At 34.5% G+C, this 15,128-nt stretch overlaps 1 protein-coding gene across 1 annotated transcript; it reads right to left on the bottom strand.

Annotated features, from left to right (window-relative positions):
• Positions 1–1,793: 1,793 nt before the first annotated feature.
• LOC131938314 (negative elongation factor D) lies at positions 1,794–14,903 on the bottom strand. The gene is made up of 16 exons (XM_059296318.1): positions 14,715–14,903; positions 9,672–9,835; positions 9,441–9,550; positions 9,000–9,109; positions 7,225–7,332; positions 6,897–7,049; positions 6,415–6,545; positions 6,013–6,133; positions 5,822–5,888; positions 5,539–5,658; positions 4,842–4,971; positions 4,467–4,581; positions 3,682–3,777; positions 2,973–3,107; positions 2,505–2,634; positions 1,794–2,232 (listed from the first exon to the last, which is right to left on the bottom strand). The coding sequence occupies exons 1-16, from the start codon at positions 14,760–14,762 to the stop codon at positions 2,201–2,203; spliced, it is 1,770 nt and encodes a 589-aa protein (XP_059152301.1). The 5' UTR covers positions 14,763–14,903; the 3' UTR covers positions 1,794–2,200.
• Between the last annotated feature and the right edge of the window lie 225 nt (positions 14,904–15,128).

Below are 15,128 nucleotides of genomic sequence, written 5' to 3'. Positions count from 1 at the left end.
GGAACAAAGGGAAGCTATATTTTACTGGTGCACAAAATGAACCACGCATCAACATCGCTGTGTTCAAAGATCAAAAGCATTAAAATATTATCTATATATATAATTCTCTTCTGGGAGATCCTAGAAAACAAGCTGTAAGCGCAACGAGCAGTCCCCTCTTTTCCTCTCTAGGCATATCGCAACCTCCCCCACACCCACATGGTCTGGTGAGCTGTGGTTCACGCTAAATGTTTACATCGTAGAGCCGGGTTTAGTGGCGGCTATTAGGGGCAGATAATTTAGTTTAAAACTATTTTATACTTAGTGGAAGTAACTAAGTGGAGGCTGCTTTCACGTGGGTGGGGGTGGGGGGTAGGGGGAAAGGAGGGTTTTAGTGTTTTAAAGCAAATATTTCCAGTGGCAGCATTGGTACTGTCGAATTTACAAATTATGAATTACTGAAAAGTAGAAAATAAAACAACTAAATAGCAGCGTACAGTGTCGTAGCCAGGATCGTCTCAAAGGGGGGGGGGGGGGTCCAATTTTTACCCGGGGACAAACTTTCGATTTGCACCCCCCCCCCCCCTCAAACTTTCAATTTGCACCCCCCTCATACTTTTTCTATATACCGAGGGGTCTATGGGGGGGGGGGTTATGACCCCCCTAACCCACCCCCCCTGCCTACGCCACTGGCGGCGTATAATACGCCGCGGGTCGGCTCGTATACACAAAAACGTAATAATGAATGAATATTTCCTGCAAATCAGTATGGCTTATGACGTAGCCTAGTGAAACCGGTTTAGACATGCGCTGTGTCACATCATTCCATTCATTGTGTTTCTGTATTTCCATTTTCATGCAGCTAAAGGAAGTGTTCTCTTAGTTTAGCTAGACTAGAATTGCTCAATGAGCAATGAAACTCATGCAGATAGACCCTGACTCACAAGTTCTGTTGTACATGTGGATCAATATTGTACATATACATCATATCACTTTTTTTTTTGCTTGACTTAGTAAGAAGGGATTAAAATATTAAGAAAGAAATTACACAACATACTATCACAAGTCACCTATTGAGGCACGATACAGAAACAAAAAGTATATTTGGCATATGTTAATACATAACAATTGCGCATGTAAAGGTAACTTTAATGCGTTTTATAGAGAAATATCTCGCTGTGGCACATTTTATTACTATGTCATGAGGTCATCTGTCTATCGCCGACTGTAAGTTATGCTGTCAGCACTGACAAATTAATCGCAAATCACAGGAGTCGGGTGTGTGTGTTTTGACATCCCTGAGACCCATGAGGTTCAATTGAACCCAAGTTAGAAACTACTCTACATACAAAACCATGCAGAAGTTAGAAACTACTCTACATACAAAACCATGCAGAAGTTAGAAACTACTCTACATACAAAACCATGCAGAAGTTAGAAACTACTCTACATACAAAACCATGCAGAAGTTAGAAACTACTCTACATAAAAAAACATGCAGAAGTTAGAAACTACTCTACATACAAAACCATGCAGAAGTTAGAAACTACTCTACATACAAAACCATGCAGAAGTTAGAAACTACTCTACATACAAAACCATGCAGAAGTTAGAAACTACTCTACATAAAAAAACATGCAGAAGTTAGAAACTACTCTACATACAAAACCATGCAGAAGTTAGAAACTACTCTACATACAAAACCATGCAGAAGTTAGAAACTACTCTACATACAAAACCATGCAGAAGCTAGAAACCACGCTACCTATAAGACCATGCACAAACTAGAAAGACAAACACAGAACGCATTATTTGACTGATGTGTTTAATGAATCATACAATGTGACTGATGTGTTTAATGAATCATACAATGTGACTGATGTGTTTAATGAATCATACAATGTGACTGATGTGTTTAATGAATCATACAATGTGACTGATGTGTTTAATGAATCACACAATGTGACTGATGTGTTTAATGAATCATACAATGTGACTGATGTGTTTAATGAATCATACAACTGATGTGTTTAATGAATCACACAATGTGACTGATGTGTTTAATGAATCATACGACTGATGTGTTTAATGAATCACACAATGTGACTGATGTGTTTAATGAATCATACGACTGATGTGTTTAATGAATCACACAATGTGACTGATGTGTTTAATGAATCATACGACTGATGTGTTTAATGAATCATACAGCATGAATGGCTTAAACTTGGTTCATCAATGTTCGACAATGACCTGAAATAAAAAAAAAATAGCTGATGAACCTCACATGCTTATTATTTTACTGACAATCTTTCAACAAAGGGAAAACAAAGGTTATATAATTACATTTATTATTTTAGGCACATCAATACAAACTACACATCAGCTTAATTTTTTAATAGAATCAATTGTAAGCTGAACACATTTTAGTGGAGGACAGAAAAAAATGAGCCCTCTCCTTAGGTGCACATAATAATTTTTTTCAGAGGTGTAAGTAGAATGGCTAGAGAGGAGACAAAACTCACAAATAAATTCCGAGACCGGATCTTTGCCGTCATTGGTCCTGAGTGTGTCCGTCACAGCCTTGTTTTCAATCAATGGAAGCAGGAGCTGGACAAACTCCATTGTGTAGGGCGGGGCTATCATATCTAACAGCTGGGAACAAAAACTTGATCAATGCTTTTATAATGAACATCACATTTTGACTATCATTGGTTTTATTTATATAGTCTAATGAGGAATTGTAGGTATAAACATGTTAACACAAAAAAATCAAACACATTTTTACCTAGCAGTAAAAAATAACAAATCTTACCTATAAATTATTAACAGTCAAAAATCTTACCTCAGTGACAAAATGTTAGCAGTCAAAAATCTTACCTCAGTAACAAAATGTTAGTAGTAAAAAAAAAATCTTACCTCAGTAACAAAATGTTAGTAGTAAAAAAAAAATCTTACTTCAGTTACAAAATGTTAGCAGTCAAAAATCTTACCTCAGTTACAAAATGCCTAACCAAGGAGATGTCGGTGTCCTCAACACATTTGGTGATGAAAGTGACAACAGGAATGACACACCCCCTGTGTAACAGGTGCAACATCCTGTCCAGGACCATTTTCTTTAATTCAAGCTGAAACACAATATTACATGGGTGGTAATTAATCTTTGGAATGGTGGTACTTAATCTTTAGAATGGCTGTACTTAATCTTTAGAATGGTGGTACTTAATCTTTGGAATGGTGGTACTTAATCTTTAGAATGGTGGCACTTAATCTTTGGAATGGTGGTACTTAATCTTTAGAATGGTGGTACTTAATCTTTGAAATGACTGTACTTAATCTTTAGAATGGTGGTACTTAATCTTAATCTTTAGAATGGCTGTACTTAATTTTTTGAATGGTTTTGTACTTAATCTTTAGAATGATGGCACTTAATCTTTGGAATGGTGGTACTTAATCTTTAGAAATCTTAAACTTTAAAAGGATTGTATTGCTTCTTAAATATAAAATGGTTGCATGCTATTTTTAAGGTAACATAAATAAACTAGTTAATTTCTTGTTCCCTGTAAAAAATACATAAAATAAAAAAAAAATGGAACTAGCTGTACCTTTGAAAATCTGAAAATAAAATCCGTGGATCCACTGTGCCTTAATGGGAAGGGGTGGGAAAAAAAATGTGTAAACAGTGCTAAAATTGAAACTCACCCTAACAAGAACATCCAACTCATCATAAGAGTTATCAAAAAGCCGAGTCAATAACTGGAGAGCTTTTTGATGTAATAATGGATGATTTGATACAATCTGTAGGCAGAGAAAATAATGGATGATTTGATACAATCTGTAGGCAGAGAAAATAATGGATGATTTGATACAATCTGTACGCAGAGAAAATAATGGATGATTTGATACAATCTGTAGGCAGAGAAAATAATGGATGCTTTGATACAATCTGGAGGCAGAGAAAATAATGGATGATTTGATACAATCTGTAGGCAGAGAAAATAATAGATGATTTGATACAATCTGGAGGCAGAGAAAATAATGGATGCTTTGATACAATCTGTAGGCAGAGAAAATAATGGATGATTTGATACAATCTGGAGGCAGAGAAAATAATGGATGATTTGATACAATCTGTAGGTGAGAAAATAATGGATGATTTGATACAATCTGTAGGTATAGGTTAAGCAGAAGAGCACTAGGCTGCCAACCTGAAAGTCTCGAGTTTGAATCCGGGTTCAAGTAAGTAGACCATCCCAGAGCCCACCCAGCTAACTCATGTTAGGTAAAGTAAAGTCGGCTGGGCAAAGTACTGACCACATATTCCTTTCATTTGCCAAGGTCAAAAAACATTTGAACTCTACTTCATCTGCCCAATGGATTGCTAGGTCTAAAAAAAGAGGATTCTTTAATTTACTTTACTAGTCTACACACCAGTGAGCTGAGTAACAAATTTCTGATTAAGGCAATTGTCTGAAACCAAAACTGACCTCGTCCACCAACACCAGATGAAGAGGAGTATGGTCTGTGTTGAGCTTAAAAAAACTTGGTTCAGAGACAGTCAGATCCACCCAGTGTAAAACTCCCATGGCAACTACAGGAAACCTGCATGTTAAAACAAGAGAAGAATTTTAGATTTCTGTTTATTTGTTTAATAAACCTGACAAACTAACTTTAGGCATCTAGTATATTTAATGGTAAAAAACATAGTTTAATTTTTTTTTTAATTTGAAAAAGAAATATTTCAATATCAGGTGATTATAAGAATATTTTTGTTCAAGAATGCAACTATTTTACATCTAGTTGTGACTTGACACAACCAATACAAACAGCCATTATACAGGATATTTACATGCAGCACTTACTTTATACATGTAAACAATGTGGCCACCTCGGCTATGAGCTCTGACGAGCCCTTGTGATTGGCAAGGAGGGTGTGTGTTTTTTCAATGGCTTGTGTGGTGGACTTGAGTTCCTCTTTGTTGAGTCTGCGGCCTGGTTTAAAGTTTAGGATGTTAACAAAAGTTAACAGGTTTAAATTCAAGGACGTTACTAAAAATTAACAGGTTTAAATTCAAGGACGTTAACAAAAGTTAACAGGTTTAAATTCAAGGACGTTACTAAAAATTAACAGGTTTAAATTCAAGGACGTTAACAAAAGTTAACAGGTTTAAATTCAAGGATGTCAATGAAAAGTTAACAGGTTTAAACATGAAAGCGCATCAAGCCACGATCGTGGCTTTGCTGTTACATAACTTATAACCCATAAGGCCACGTGGCGCGTGCTTTAAGGGTTAAATTATAGGGTGTTATTAAAAGTTAACAGGAGGGTTAAATTCAAGGTTAACAATAGTTAACAGGCTGATTTAAATAGAAGGAACTAGCACAAAATTAACAATTAGATAAAATAATGGAACCAACACAAATTAACAAACAGACAAGATAAATGGAATCAACATAAATTAACAAACAGATAAGCTTTTAGGGCATTGATAAAACTAATAAATTGTAATAATTTACACAACACTTGTGCACTAAAAGAGTAGATTATGTTTAACCAACCTTTCCCTCTGCGAGAAGATTCAACCACACTGACTGAATAGGCTAGGAGGAAAATGTATTTTGATTTGTGTTCTGGACTGATTTTACTGGTAGGGTTGTACAAGGCATCCACTAGAAGGTCTGGGTCAAAGGGAAAACAAAAAGTTTACCATTAGTCAACTAGTTAAAAATGTTACTAAATAATAGAAAAAAATTATTTTCTAAAACTCAAAACAAAAATTAACTAAAAGTCAAGAAATTAAAATAAAAAGTAAAAAAATCTATTGTTGAGCTAAAAAGTTACCTAAGAATTCTGGGACTCTGATGAGTGCAACAGGTGGTCCTTCTCCTTCAGAGTACATTTTGTACAGCTGAAAGAAAACAAGGCGGTTATGGGTGTTTGAAGCAAAGAAACTTATCCTGAAATAGAGAGCAGTAAAACTTTATCTGGAAACAGAGCAGTGCAACCTTAGAGTTCAAAGTTCACCAACTTACCACAGTGACATCAGCTGGGTTGAGTGCTTGTCGTGACAACATGGAGGACAGTGCCTGGCACGCCCGAGGGTAATCGTTTGCATGTGTCAGGGCCACTGTTATAGGTGTGACCTCTAGGTTTCTAAAAAATATGAATTTTCAAATTTCAGAGTTTTAAAACAATAAAAATATTATTATTACTAAATTCAACACATTGATAACCGTGATATAATCATGCAGAAAAAGTAAAGATTAGGAAAAATTGCAATAAAATTATTCATAGAATACCAAAAATATGTTTAAACATGTTGTTAGAGTATAAGCATAGCCATATACATAAATAAATATATAAAATTACTTATCTGGTTAGTTAATTAATAAAGCTAATTAATAAAGCGGGTAGATAAAAGTATCTGAACCAACTTGTTGACAGCTGCCTTCTGTAATTCCTGACATAACCTTCTCATGTTTGGACCCCCCTGAGCTTCCTCTGCTGCCAAATGCATCAGTAGTTGACTGTAGAGGTATGTGTGCTCACCATGACACACCATCTTCTACAAATTTTAATTCTTAACATTAATAAACACAAACATACTCATGAAATTGCTAAAAAATGTTTATAAAACTAAATCTTTAACAATATGAATAAAGAAGAACAATCACTGTAATAAAAATATATGTAGATAATTCTTTTAGATGTCTTGTTTGATTTAGGGAAAGATATAACAAAGATGTCTTCATCAGCGGTAAATAAATGCTTGCAGAAGTTTACGATGTTAACTGTTAAATAAAACAAATATAAGTCAAAATTATAAATAACTATTTATTTTTTTCAATTTACAATGTAGAAATTTTATTTGGCTGATATTTGTTAACAAAGAAAAAGTGTGGCTAGCAGAACAAACTGTGAATTCTGGTAGGTGTTTCTCCAGTGCCTCCTCTCCCCCTTCTAGAAATGTTGCTATTGATGTCTTCAACACTCTGGTAAACACTTCAATTTGATGACAAGCTGTTGACACAGAGGTGATCTCCCCTTGAAAACCAGCATCTGATATCATCTGTAAAACATGGCCAGATAATGAACCTCTCAAGATGACCACTAATTTCCACAGCACAAGATTTAACTTTTTTTTTTAAATTACAATTTTAGTAGCATAAGTTCGCTTTTTAATAATACAATTTTTATTAATGTATAAAAAAAACACTATAAAGTTTCATAGAATAAAGTGAAACCTTGATGGTGAAATTAAGAAACAAACAATCTGGATACTGCTCGGCCAGTCTGTAAAACACTGAGCGCCATGTTGGCTGTTGTATCATTTCTGGCAGCCACTCTGGCATCTAACAATAAAAAAATTTCAAAATTCTCTAATTTATTCACAAGCAATTTTAATTGAAATCAGGGTTCATGCTCAAAAGTTCAAATAAAATTCCAGGAGTTTTCCAGGACTTTTCCAGGAGTTTAAAAAAAATTCCAGGAGATTTTATAAACAAAATAGAGACCCAATTTGTACATTAAAAAAAAAAGCGTACTTATTAAGTTATTAGTACTTAATAATACATTTAATTAGCTACTAAGCCAATGCAAAAATTTAATTTCAGTAAAAGTAAAACAATATATTAGTTACATATTAGGATAGAGGCTATCAATCTGACTACAGACTAGTTTAAATTTTCATAATCTGACCATAAACAAAAAAGTTATGATTTTTTTGTCATTAAAAAAATAGCAGATTTTTCAGACAACTGGGATAGACCCTGAAAGAGGAAAAATACTGGGAGGGTATGGACCAAATTTTAAAGAGTTTTTCACTATAAAAGAGGTATAAATGCAAGCAGACTTCACCAATTAATATCATTTCGTGATATTTTATTGATTTTTGGATGCCAAATCCAATGATGCTAGGCTAGTCGGCCAACCCGATGAACATGTCAGACGAATATTATGTAATTCTAGAGACAAATGTCTGGCAAGATTTCTTGATCTATGCCCAAGGATTAGTAACATCGACTCCACAAAGTGAAGGGGGAAGGGAGGTGGGGTATGAAACCACCGACGAGTGTTACACAACATCAAAGGCAACGATCGTAGGGTTGTCGCGTCACGGCGTAGTGGGGGCGGGTTGAAGCTATGGATGTTACGTTGGGCGTTACATACCGTGTAGGATGGTCAGTGTCTTCCCCCACCCACCCCAGCCCATTTTGGTCGATTTGGCAAGCTAGTATTAAGCGTATTAACAGTTTTAAGTCAACCGAAAAAAAGAGTAACTGGAAACATTTAATTTATTTTCTATAGCCATTTTTACGAAAAATTAATGTATAAAATAAAATAATGAAACATTACGCGAATCGGCATTGTTTGATCGGGTCGCAGCTATCCGGGTTTTCGAAAGAAGATTAATTTTGACGATTAGTCCTGAACCGTAAATGCTACTACAACTTTTTTTTTGCTGTTTCAATAGTTTGACAAAGTTATGAAACATGCCTGTCTACTTTAAAAATCCAATAGCCGACAAGTCAAACACGGGAACACATGTAGGCCTATCTATCTTTAGAAATTGTTTATAGTATCATCCAATCGGGTCAATCGCCTAGCGTCACGTGACCACACACTAGGCTGTGCCACACGATGTGTAGATCACGGCAGTGCGATTCAGTCGGACGACGGCCGATGCGTTTATTTTTATTTTCGTCCCATTTAAAAACTACTATTCGATTATTGGCGGAACAAAATCAAATAATTTCAGTCGGGTTTTGCGCCGCGGGTTAATAAAATTTCATGAGATTTCAGAAGAATTTTTAAAATTTCAGGAGAATTCCAGGAGGTTTTTATATTTTTTCAAATTCCAGGACAATTCCAGGAGATTTTTACGTTTTTTAAGATTCCAGGAGTTTTCCAGGACCTCCTGGAATTTCAGGAGGCCGCACGAACCCTGTGAAATAATAGTAAAAATATACATAAAAACTATACAAGATATTAATTTTTTAAAAATCTGCTAGAAACTTACATTGCCATCTGTGTTAAAGATAGAGTCTGCCTTCTTAGGATCAAAATGTTTCATGACCATCTCAGTCATGTGATTTTCTACCAACATAGTGACTTCCCTTTGTGAGACCCCTGGCAAGGAGAGAATGACATCACTAAACATATACTGTGAAGACCAATGTGTTCTTTCACAGTTAAATCAAAGTTTTCCACAAGAAAGTAAACCATTTTTAAAACTATGGTTAAATATGTGTAAAAAAAATTTCAATAACATTTTGAACTAACCAACTACCAAGAATATAAAAATAAATATAACAAGCTAATAACAATTCAGTGATGTTGGCTTCATGAAATGGCTAATTATTTAAATCCATCTAAGTATAGTGAGAATAAAAGTTTAAATACAAAAATATTTTAAAAGATAAAGTTACAGTATATCTCTAGGGTATTCCAGCCATCTTACCAATATGTATAAGCCAGTTAGCCATAACATTGACCATGCCAGCAATAGAAGTAAAGTTTACAGACAGCAACTCTACAACAGTTGATGGTGCTCCACCTGCCTGAAGATACCTGAGTACCAGAACAAAATAACAGAGTAGGAATACACATGACACTGTCAGACACTCAGAGTAAATAAATACATACAGAGATTGGGTGACATGAGAAAAAAAAAAGGAATTTTAATGCGCACCTTTTGAGAACATTCAAGATATTAGATTCCATGATGAAGTCACGCTGTGAAAACAATGCCAAGCATTCGGCTTGAACTGTTTCTGGGTCCTCTTCTTCTTCATCATCATCATCCTCATCTTCATCTACATTTTCATCATCTCGGTCTTCATTGTATGAAGGAGACTAAATAAAATGTAATACTTGCAATGAGGAGCATATTACTGTTAATAAGTTGGTTTGCATAATTTATTTTTTAGAAAAAAGTCAAACATGCACACTGGGATGAATGATAACTGCTGGTCTCATGGCATCTTATTATTATTTTAAAGCAAGACAAAAAACATGGATGATTCCACTCTATGTCAAGAAAATTTGTTATTTTCTTAGGTGTTAATCTTCAAGTTTTTCTTGTGTAGAAGGTACCTCATTAAACTTAAACATGCTGTTCAGTATTGAGGTAGTGGTATTCTAGTCACAAATAAGCCATAATACATAACTTAGAAGTATATAAATAATTTTTATAAATATATTATTCGCCAAAACAAAATCATTGTTACCATCTTAATCATTTTTTTCATGTTTTTATTTTTGTACTCCACAAACTAAAAACATTTAGTTCTTGCAAATTATATTTTTACTATGTGTATTTCATTGTTGAGAGCTATAACAGGCTTTATTTTGATTTTGAGTGGTTTTTGGCCAAAAAAAAAAGGAAATCCTAACTGGGATGAATGAAAACTTTGCTGATCTCAGTTATTTTAAGGGGAGACAACATAAAAATTGCTGCTGGTCCAACTCATTCAAAAAGAGCATTTTTTTGTTTGTTATGGTTGATTAAAAGTAAATTGTCAGATAAAATTTAGTGGTTGGATTGCCAGATGGTAATGAATTTGGTTTTCTTCATTTTAGTCAGCCATATATTGAATGTCAGTCTCCAAATTAGTTTGCGCCTTCAATTTGGTGTTTAATTACCTTATAATAATTTAAAATAGTATAATAGGGCCCTTTACAGCCTAATTGAGTTATAGTAGGCCTATAAAAATAATGTATAACTTTGAAAATTCATTTAAAAGAACTAATGAGTGATGACTTTTTTACTTTCTGGTATATATGAAGTATAGAGAAAGTCTTGTAATCGTGCAAAAAAAAAAAACAACAACGAGATTTTTACAAATCTCGACATTTTACACCTCACTGATACGGAAAAACATAATTTTGCAATCTTGTCCGTATGTCTGTGTGTGTGTGTGTGTGTGTGTGTGTGTAAACACGATAACTTGAGTACCGTTACAGCTAGGTTGATGAAATTTCATATATAAGTATTTTATCAAAATCGTAGATCCGTATCAACTTTTGAGTGATTTCCGATAACCGGAAGTGGTACTTTTTCTACTTTGAATTTTTCAAAAGCCTATAACTTTGTTATTATTTCAGATAGATAAATGAAATTTCACATGTAAGTAAAAGATCTAATTCTCTACCTTCTGTCAAATTTTGAGTAATTTCCGTTGACCGGAAGTACTAATTTTCGCTATTTCCGATTTCTCAAAAAACGCTTGTAAATTTATAAAGTACTAATAATATTGCGCACTATTATGCACATTTTGTTTTGGCGCTCGCTTGGTGTGCAATTCTTTTTTCTACTAGATTTTATTCTATATTCCGAGTTGCCATCCCACATAGTGTTATATTAGAATATTCGAGAAAGTTTAGGGAGATCACTCCCAGTTTATTTAGTTTTATTAAACATACATGATAATAATGATAAATCAAAATCAATGGTTAAATATTACATATCAATATAGGCCAGAAGTTAGCTTTAAACAGCAGTGTTTGCAGAAGTTAGCTTTAAACAGCAGTGTTTGCGAGTAAGATTTGCTGTATAAACAGCGGCCATCTGTAAGTTAGAGTGGTCTCAACTGAATCTCCAACTATTTTATTTAAAAAAAACTTAAACTATGGCTGCTAAAGTAAATGAGCTTGCTTGCATCTGATGAAAACATCGCTAGTCCTTATTTTTTACTGAAAAGTTTTAATATCATTGTTTAAAAACAGGTATATTGTGGTGAAACTTTGAGACATTTTGGTAACTTTCAAAACATAAATCCTCATAAAAATGTGAAATAATTAGGCCTACTAAAATTTAATGAGTCACCTTTTTTCACATTACTAGTCTCGTAACTAAAACGATAGATTACTGAATATTTAAATTAAAAAATTGAATGATTTTAGATACCGATGTCCGATAATAGACTCTTCCAGAAAATAATTGTGTTGGGTTGTTAGTAGTATTGTAATCTTGACTCATTTTATATTAAGAAATTAGGGTTATGGTAGGACCAGGGTTGGGGACAGGGTTAGCAAATTAACATTTGCCAGCCATGCGTGTATTTAGTTAACTACCAGTAATCTAACACCCTTTTTTAAAAGAAGATTCCATTATCGGACACCAGTATAAAAATTCCCCCAGAAAAAAACAACAAACTAATGTCTACCTAGTCTAGTAGCTAGTCTCTAGAGTCTAAGTCTATACTTTATAGTCTAGCAAGAACGTTATGTCACATTGGTCTGTCTATTATTAGAACTAGATCTAGAAGTCTTGTGGGGAAATTGCGAGACGCGAAAAGCGGAATGGCGAGGCGGGAAAATGAGAGAAGGGCGCGAAAACGGTCGGTCACGTGACTTTTTTGTCTCGCATTTTACCACAACCCGATACTTACGCTGGGTGGTGTTGAAATGCGAAGATTTCTGCGAAAAATTTACCGCACCCGATTTTCCGTTGTATTTGGTCCAGACTTCAAAGACGTTTTTTCCGTCGCTAGACATACTGATGATTTGTCAACTCCCCCCCCCCCCCCCCCCCCCATCTTTTGTGTCGACTTAAAATACCACCTTGTTCGAAACAAACGGAAATACCGCCGACGATAGATCAATTTTTGTCTTTTGTGTGGAACGCCGAAGCCGCCTGATTTACCGTCTTTGAAGATCACCGTGCCCGAATCCGCTGCCGCCGCAAACATATTTTCTATTGTTGCATAGTAATGTGTTATGAGGGGGGGGGGGGGGGGGGGGGGGTTAGATGTTGTGACTTCACACTATAAAAAAGCAATGTTAGAAAAAGAATTTTAGACGTTATTTTGCGTTTTAGAAAACTGTTTTAATAAATTGTAATAGGAATTGATTAAAATACTCTATTTTACAGAAATTAGACAAGATTTTGGGAAAATATAGATGTTTTTTAAAAAAAAAAATTCAACTGCAATTTTGAAGGGGGTTGTAGGCTGAGGTGTGACGTCATTTTAGTGGGGGGGGGGGGGGGTCTGGATTTTTGTGAAAATGTGTGACAGAGGGGAGGGGGGGGGGGGGTAAAAATCGTCAAAAAAGCGTGACGTCATTTATGGATGACCCCTTTTAGCTATTAAATGATAGTTTTGTCGATAGCGGACTTTATTCAGATTATCTACTAACGGAAATTTTTTTCCATTCTGTTCATATTCGTGTTCTGTGTTAGCACAGTATAAATGGGAGTCTAATGAACTGGGTTGGATGTACTATGTGTGAAAGATGGTGTGACGTGTGTTTGAGCAGTGCTAGGAATGTTTCAGAAGATTTTGTTTGTAAATTTTGTTTGTAATTAAAATTACTTAATAAAAAATAAATTACACTTTTTATAATTGTTTATACTTTTACACTTTTTGCAAGTACAACAATCCATGGATACATGTTGCAGAATATCTCTCCTGCTGACAAGATTATGCCAATTCACAATGACACAGCTCACGTTTGTATAAACATGAGCGGCTAGATTTTTAAAATTAATGCCGACTGAGACGGGATTTTCCTCTCGCTAACGAGAGCGGGCGATGACAGTAGCACAGCAACGATGTTAAGATTTTTTAATAGATAGATCTAGATCTATCTATCTTCTTAGTATCTATCTATCTATATAATAAAATCTAGATAAAAAATAACAACATACAAACATCATATTTTAAAACAAACAAAAAATTTAAATAAAGATGAAAAAAGCATGAAAAGAACTTTTTTTCGCAAAAGGTGTCTCGCTTTTTACCCTTGATTCCGCAGGTATGTCTCACATTATCTTCTCGCATTTTCCCGCCTCGCCATTTCGCTTTTCGCGTCTCGCAATTTCCCCACACCCCAGAGTGTGTGTCCTGACTGAGACTGTAAGTGTAGTGTAAGTGTAGTTACAGTGTAGTGCCAGCTGCATCATTAGATTTAATAATTTAATAGATTAGGCCTAGTTAGTTAGTAGCCTAACTAAACTTAGTAAAATAAGTTAATTACAATTAATTGGTCAAGTTAAGTCTAGTGCTATACTTTATACTATAGTGATAATCTGCATTCTGGATACTAGTCTACTGCTACTGCAGCACACTGATTCAGGCTACTGAGTCACTAGTCACTGCTACTCAACTAGATCTCTAGCAGTCTGCTAGTACTACTAGCCTAGTACTAGTAGTAGTAGTAGTATCGAATCTTCCGGTAATCTATCGTTTTGGGTACGTAAAATCGCCCGCGACTTGTAATGTGAAAAACAGGTGACTCCTTAAATTTTAATAATTATTATACATTTTGAGGAGGATTTATGTTTTTTAAAATACAAACATGTTTCCTTGTTTCATTTATGTACCTGTTTTTAAACAATTGAATTAAAAACTTTTTCGTAATAAATGAAGACTAGCGATGTTTCCCACAGATGCAACCATGCTCATTTACTATAGCAGCCATCTTGTTTAAGTTTTATATTTATAAGCTTATAGCGCAGATTCAGGGGGAAGCCACTCTATTTTACAAATGGCTGCTGTTTATATAGCAAATCTTGCTCTTAGACACTGCTGTTTAAAGTTAATTTCTGGCCTATATTGATATATTTAGCCATTGATTTAGGTTTATTATTCATTTATCTATAATATTTGACACAAACATATGACAATATACTTCATTTAAAGCCTTGACAATGAGGTAACATTTTCGTACATTTATTATAGCCGCGGGCGATTTTACGTACCCAAAACGATAGATTACCAATCTTCCTTACCCCTGGATATTCATCTGAATTATAGTCTACGTCATCAGTATCAGCCATTTTTTATCCCTATTTCATTATTCAGTCGTAGGGAAATGTATTTAATTATTGGGCTTAAGTTTTCTAATTCAATAAACAAGACAATTTCAAAATGAAGTGATTGTGGCCAGCAAACAAATGCATTCTGTAAAAACATTGCTTATGTTTAGTTTGTACTTTGACAATAACAAAATAATAACCGGAACGGATTTATCTTTTATGATGTAAATAAAAATAGATTCAAACATTAAATTAGGCCTACTGATAAGCTAATTTTAATAATTTGAAATTTTTTACTGCTTTGTCCTATTTGAAAGTTGAGTACATGTTGATTTTTTGAAAACGTCTAAGTAGGCTAATGTTTCCATTTTTTAGTCTTGTACGCTC

This window comes from Physella acuta, unplaced genomic scaffold (genome assembly GCF_028476545.2).
Source record: "Physella acuta isolate Inbredline_101_S28 unplaced genomic scaffold, ASM2847654v3 ptg000241l, whole genome shotgun sequence".
Classification (NCBI taxonomy): domain Eukaryota; kingdom Metazoa; phylum Mollusca; class Gastropoda; family Physidae; genus Physella; species Physella acuta.
Note: the sequence above shows the minus strand (reverse complement) of the source record. Positions and strands in the feature narration are given on the sequence as shown.

Bases quoted from the DNA above. Each gene is read 5' to 3' on its own strand.
- LOC131938314 (XM_059296318.1), bottom strand. From the start codon at position 14,762: ATGGCTGATACTGATGACGTAGACTATAATTCAGATGAATATCCAGGG. The intron at 3,778-4,466 runs GTCAGTTTTGGT...CTCTGCCTACAG, and splicing joins ATCTGGTGTTGGTGGACGAG to ATTGTATCAAATCATCCATT. The intron at 3,108-3,681 runs GTGAGTTTCAAT...ATTGTGTTTCAG, and splicing joins AGTTGGATGTTCTTGTTAGG to CTTGAATTAAAGAAAATGGT.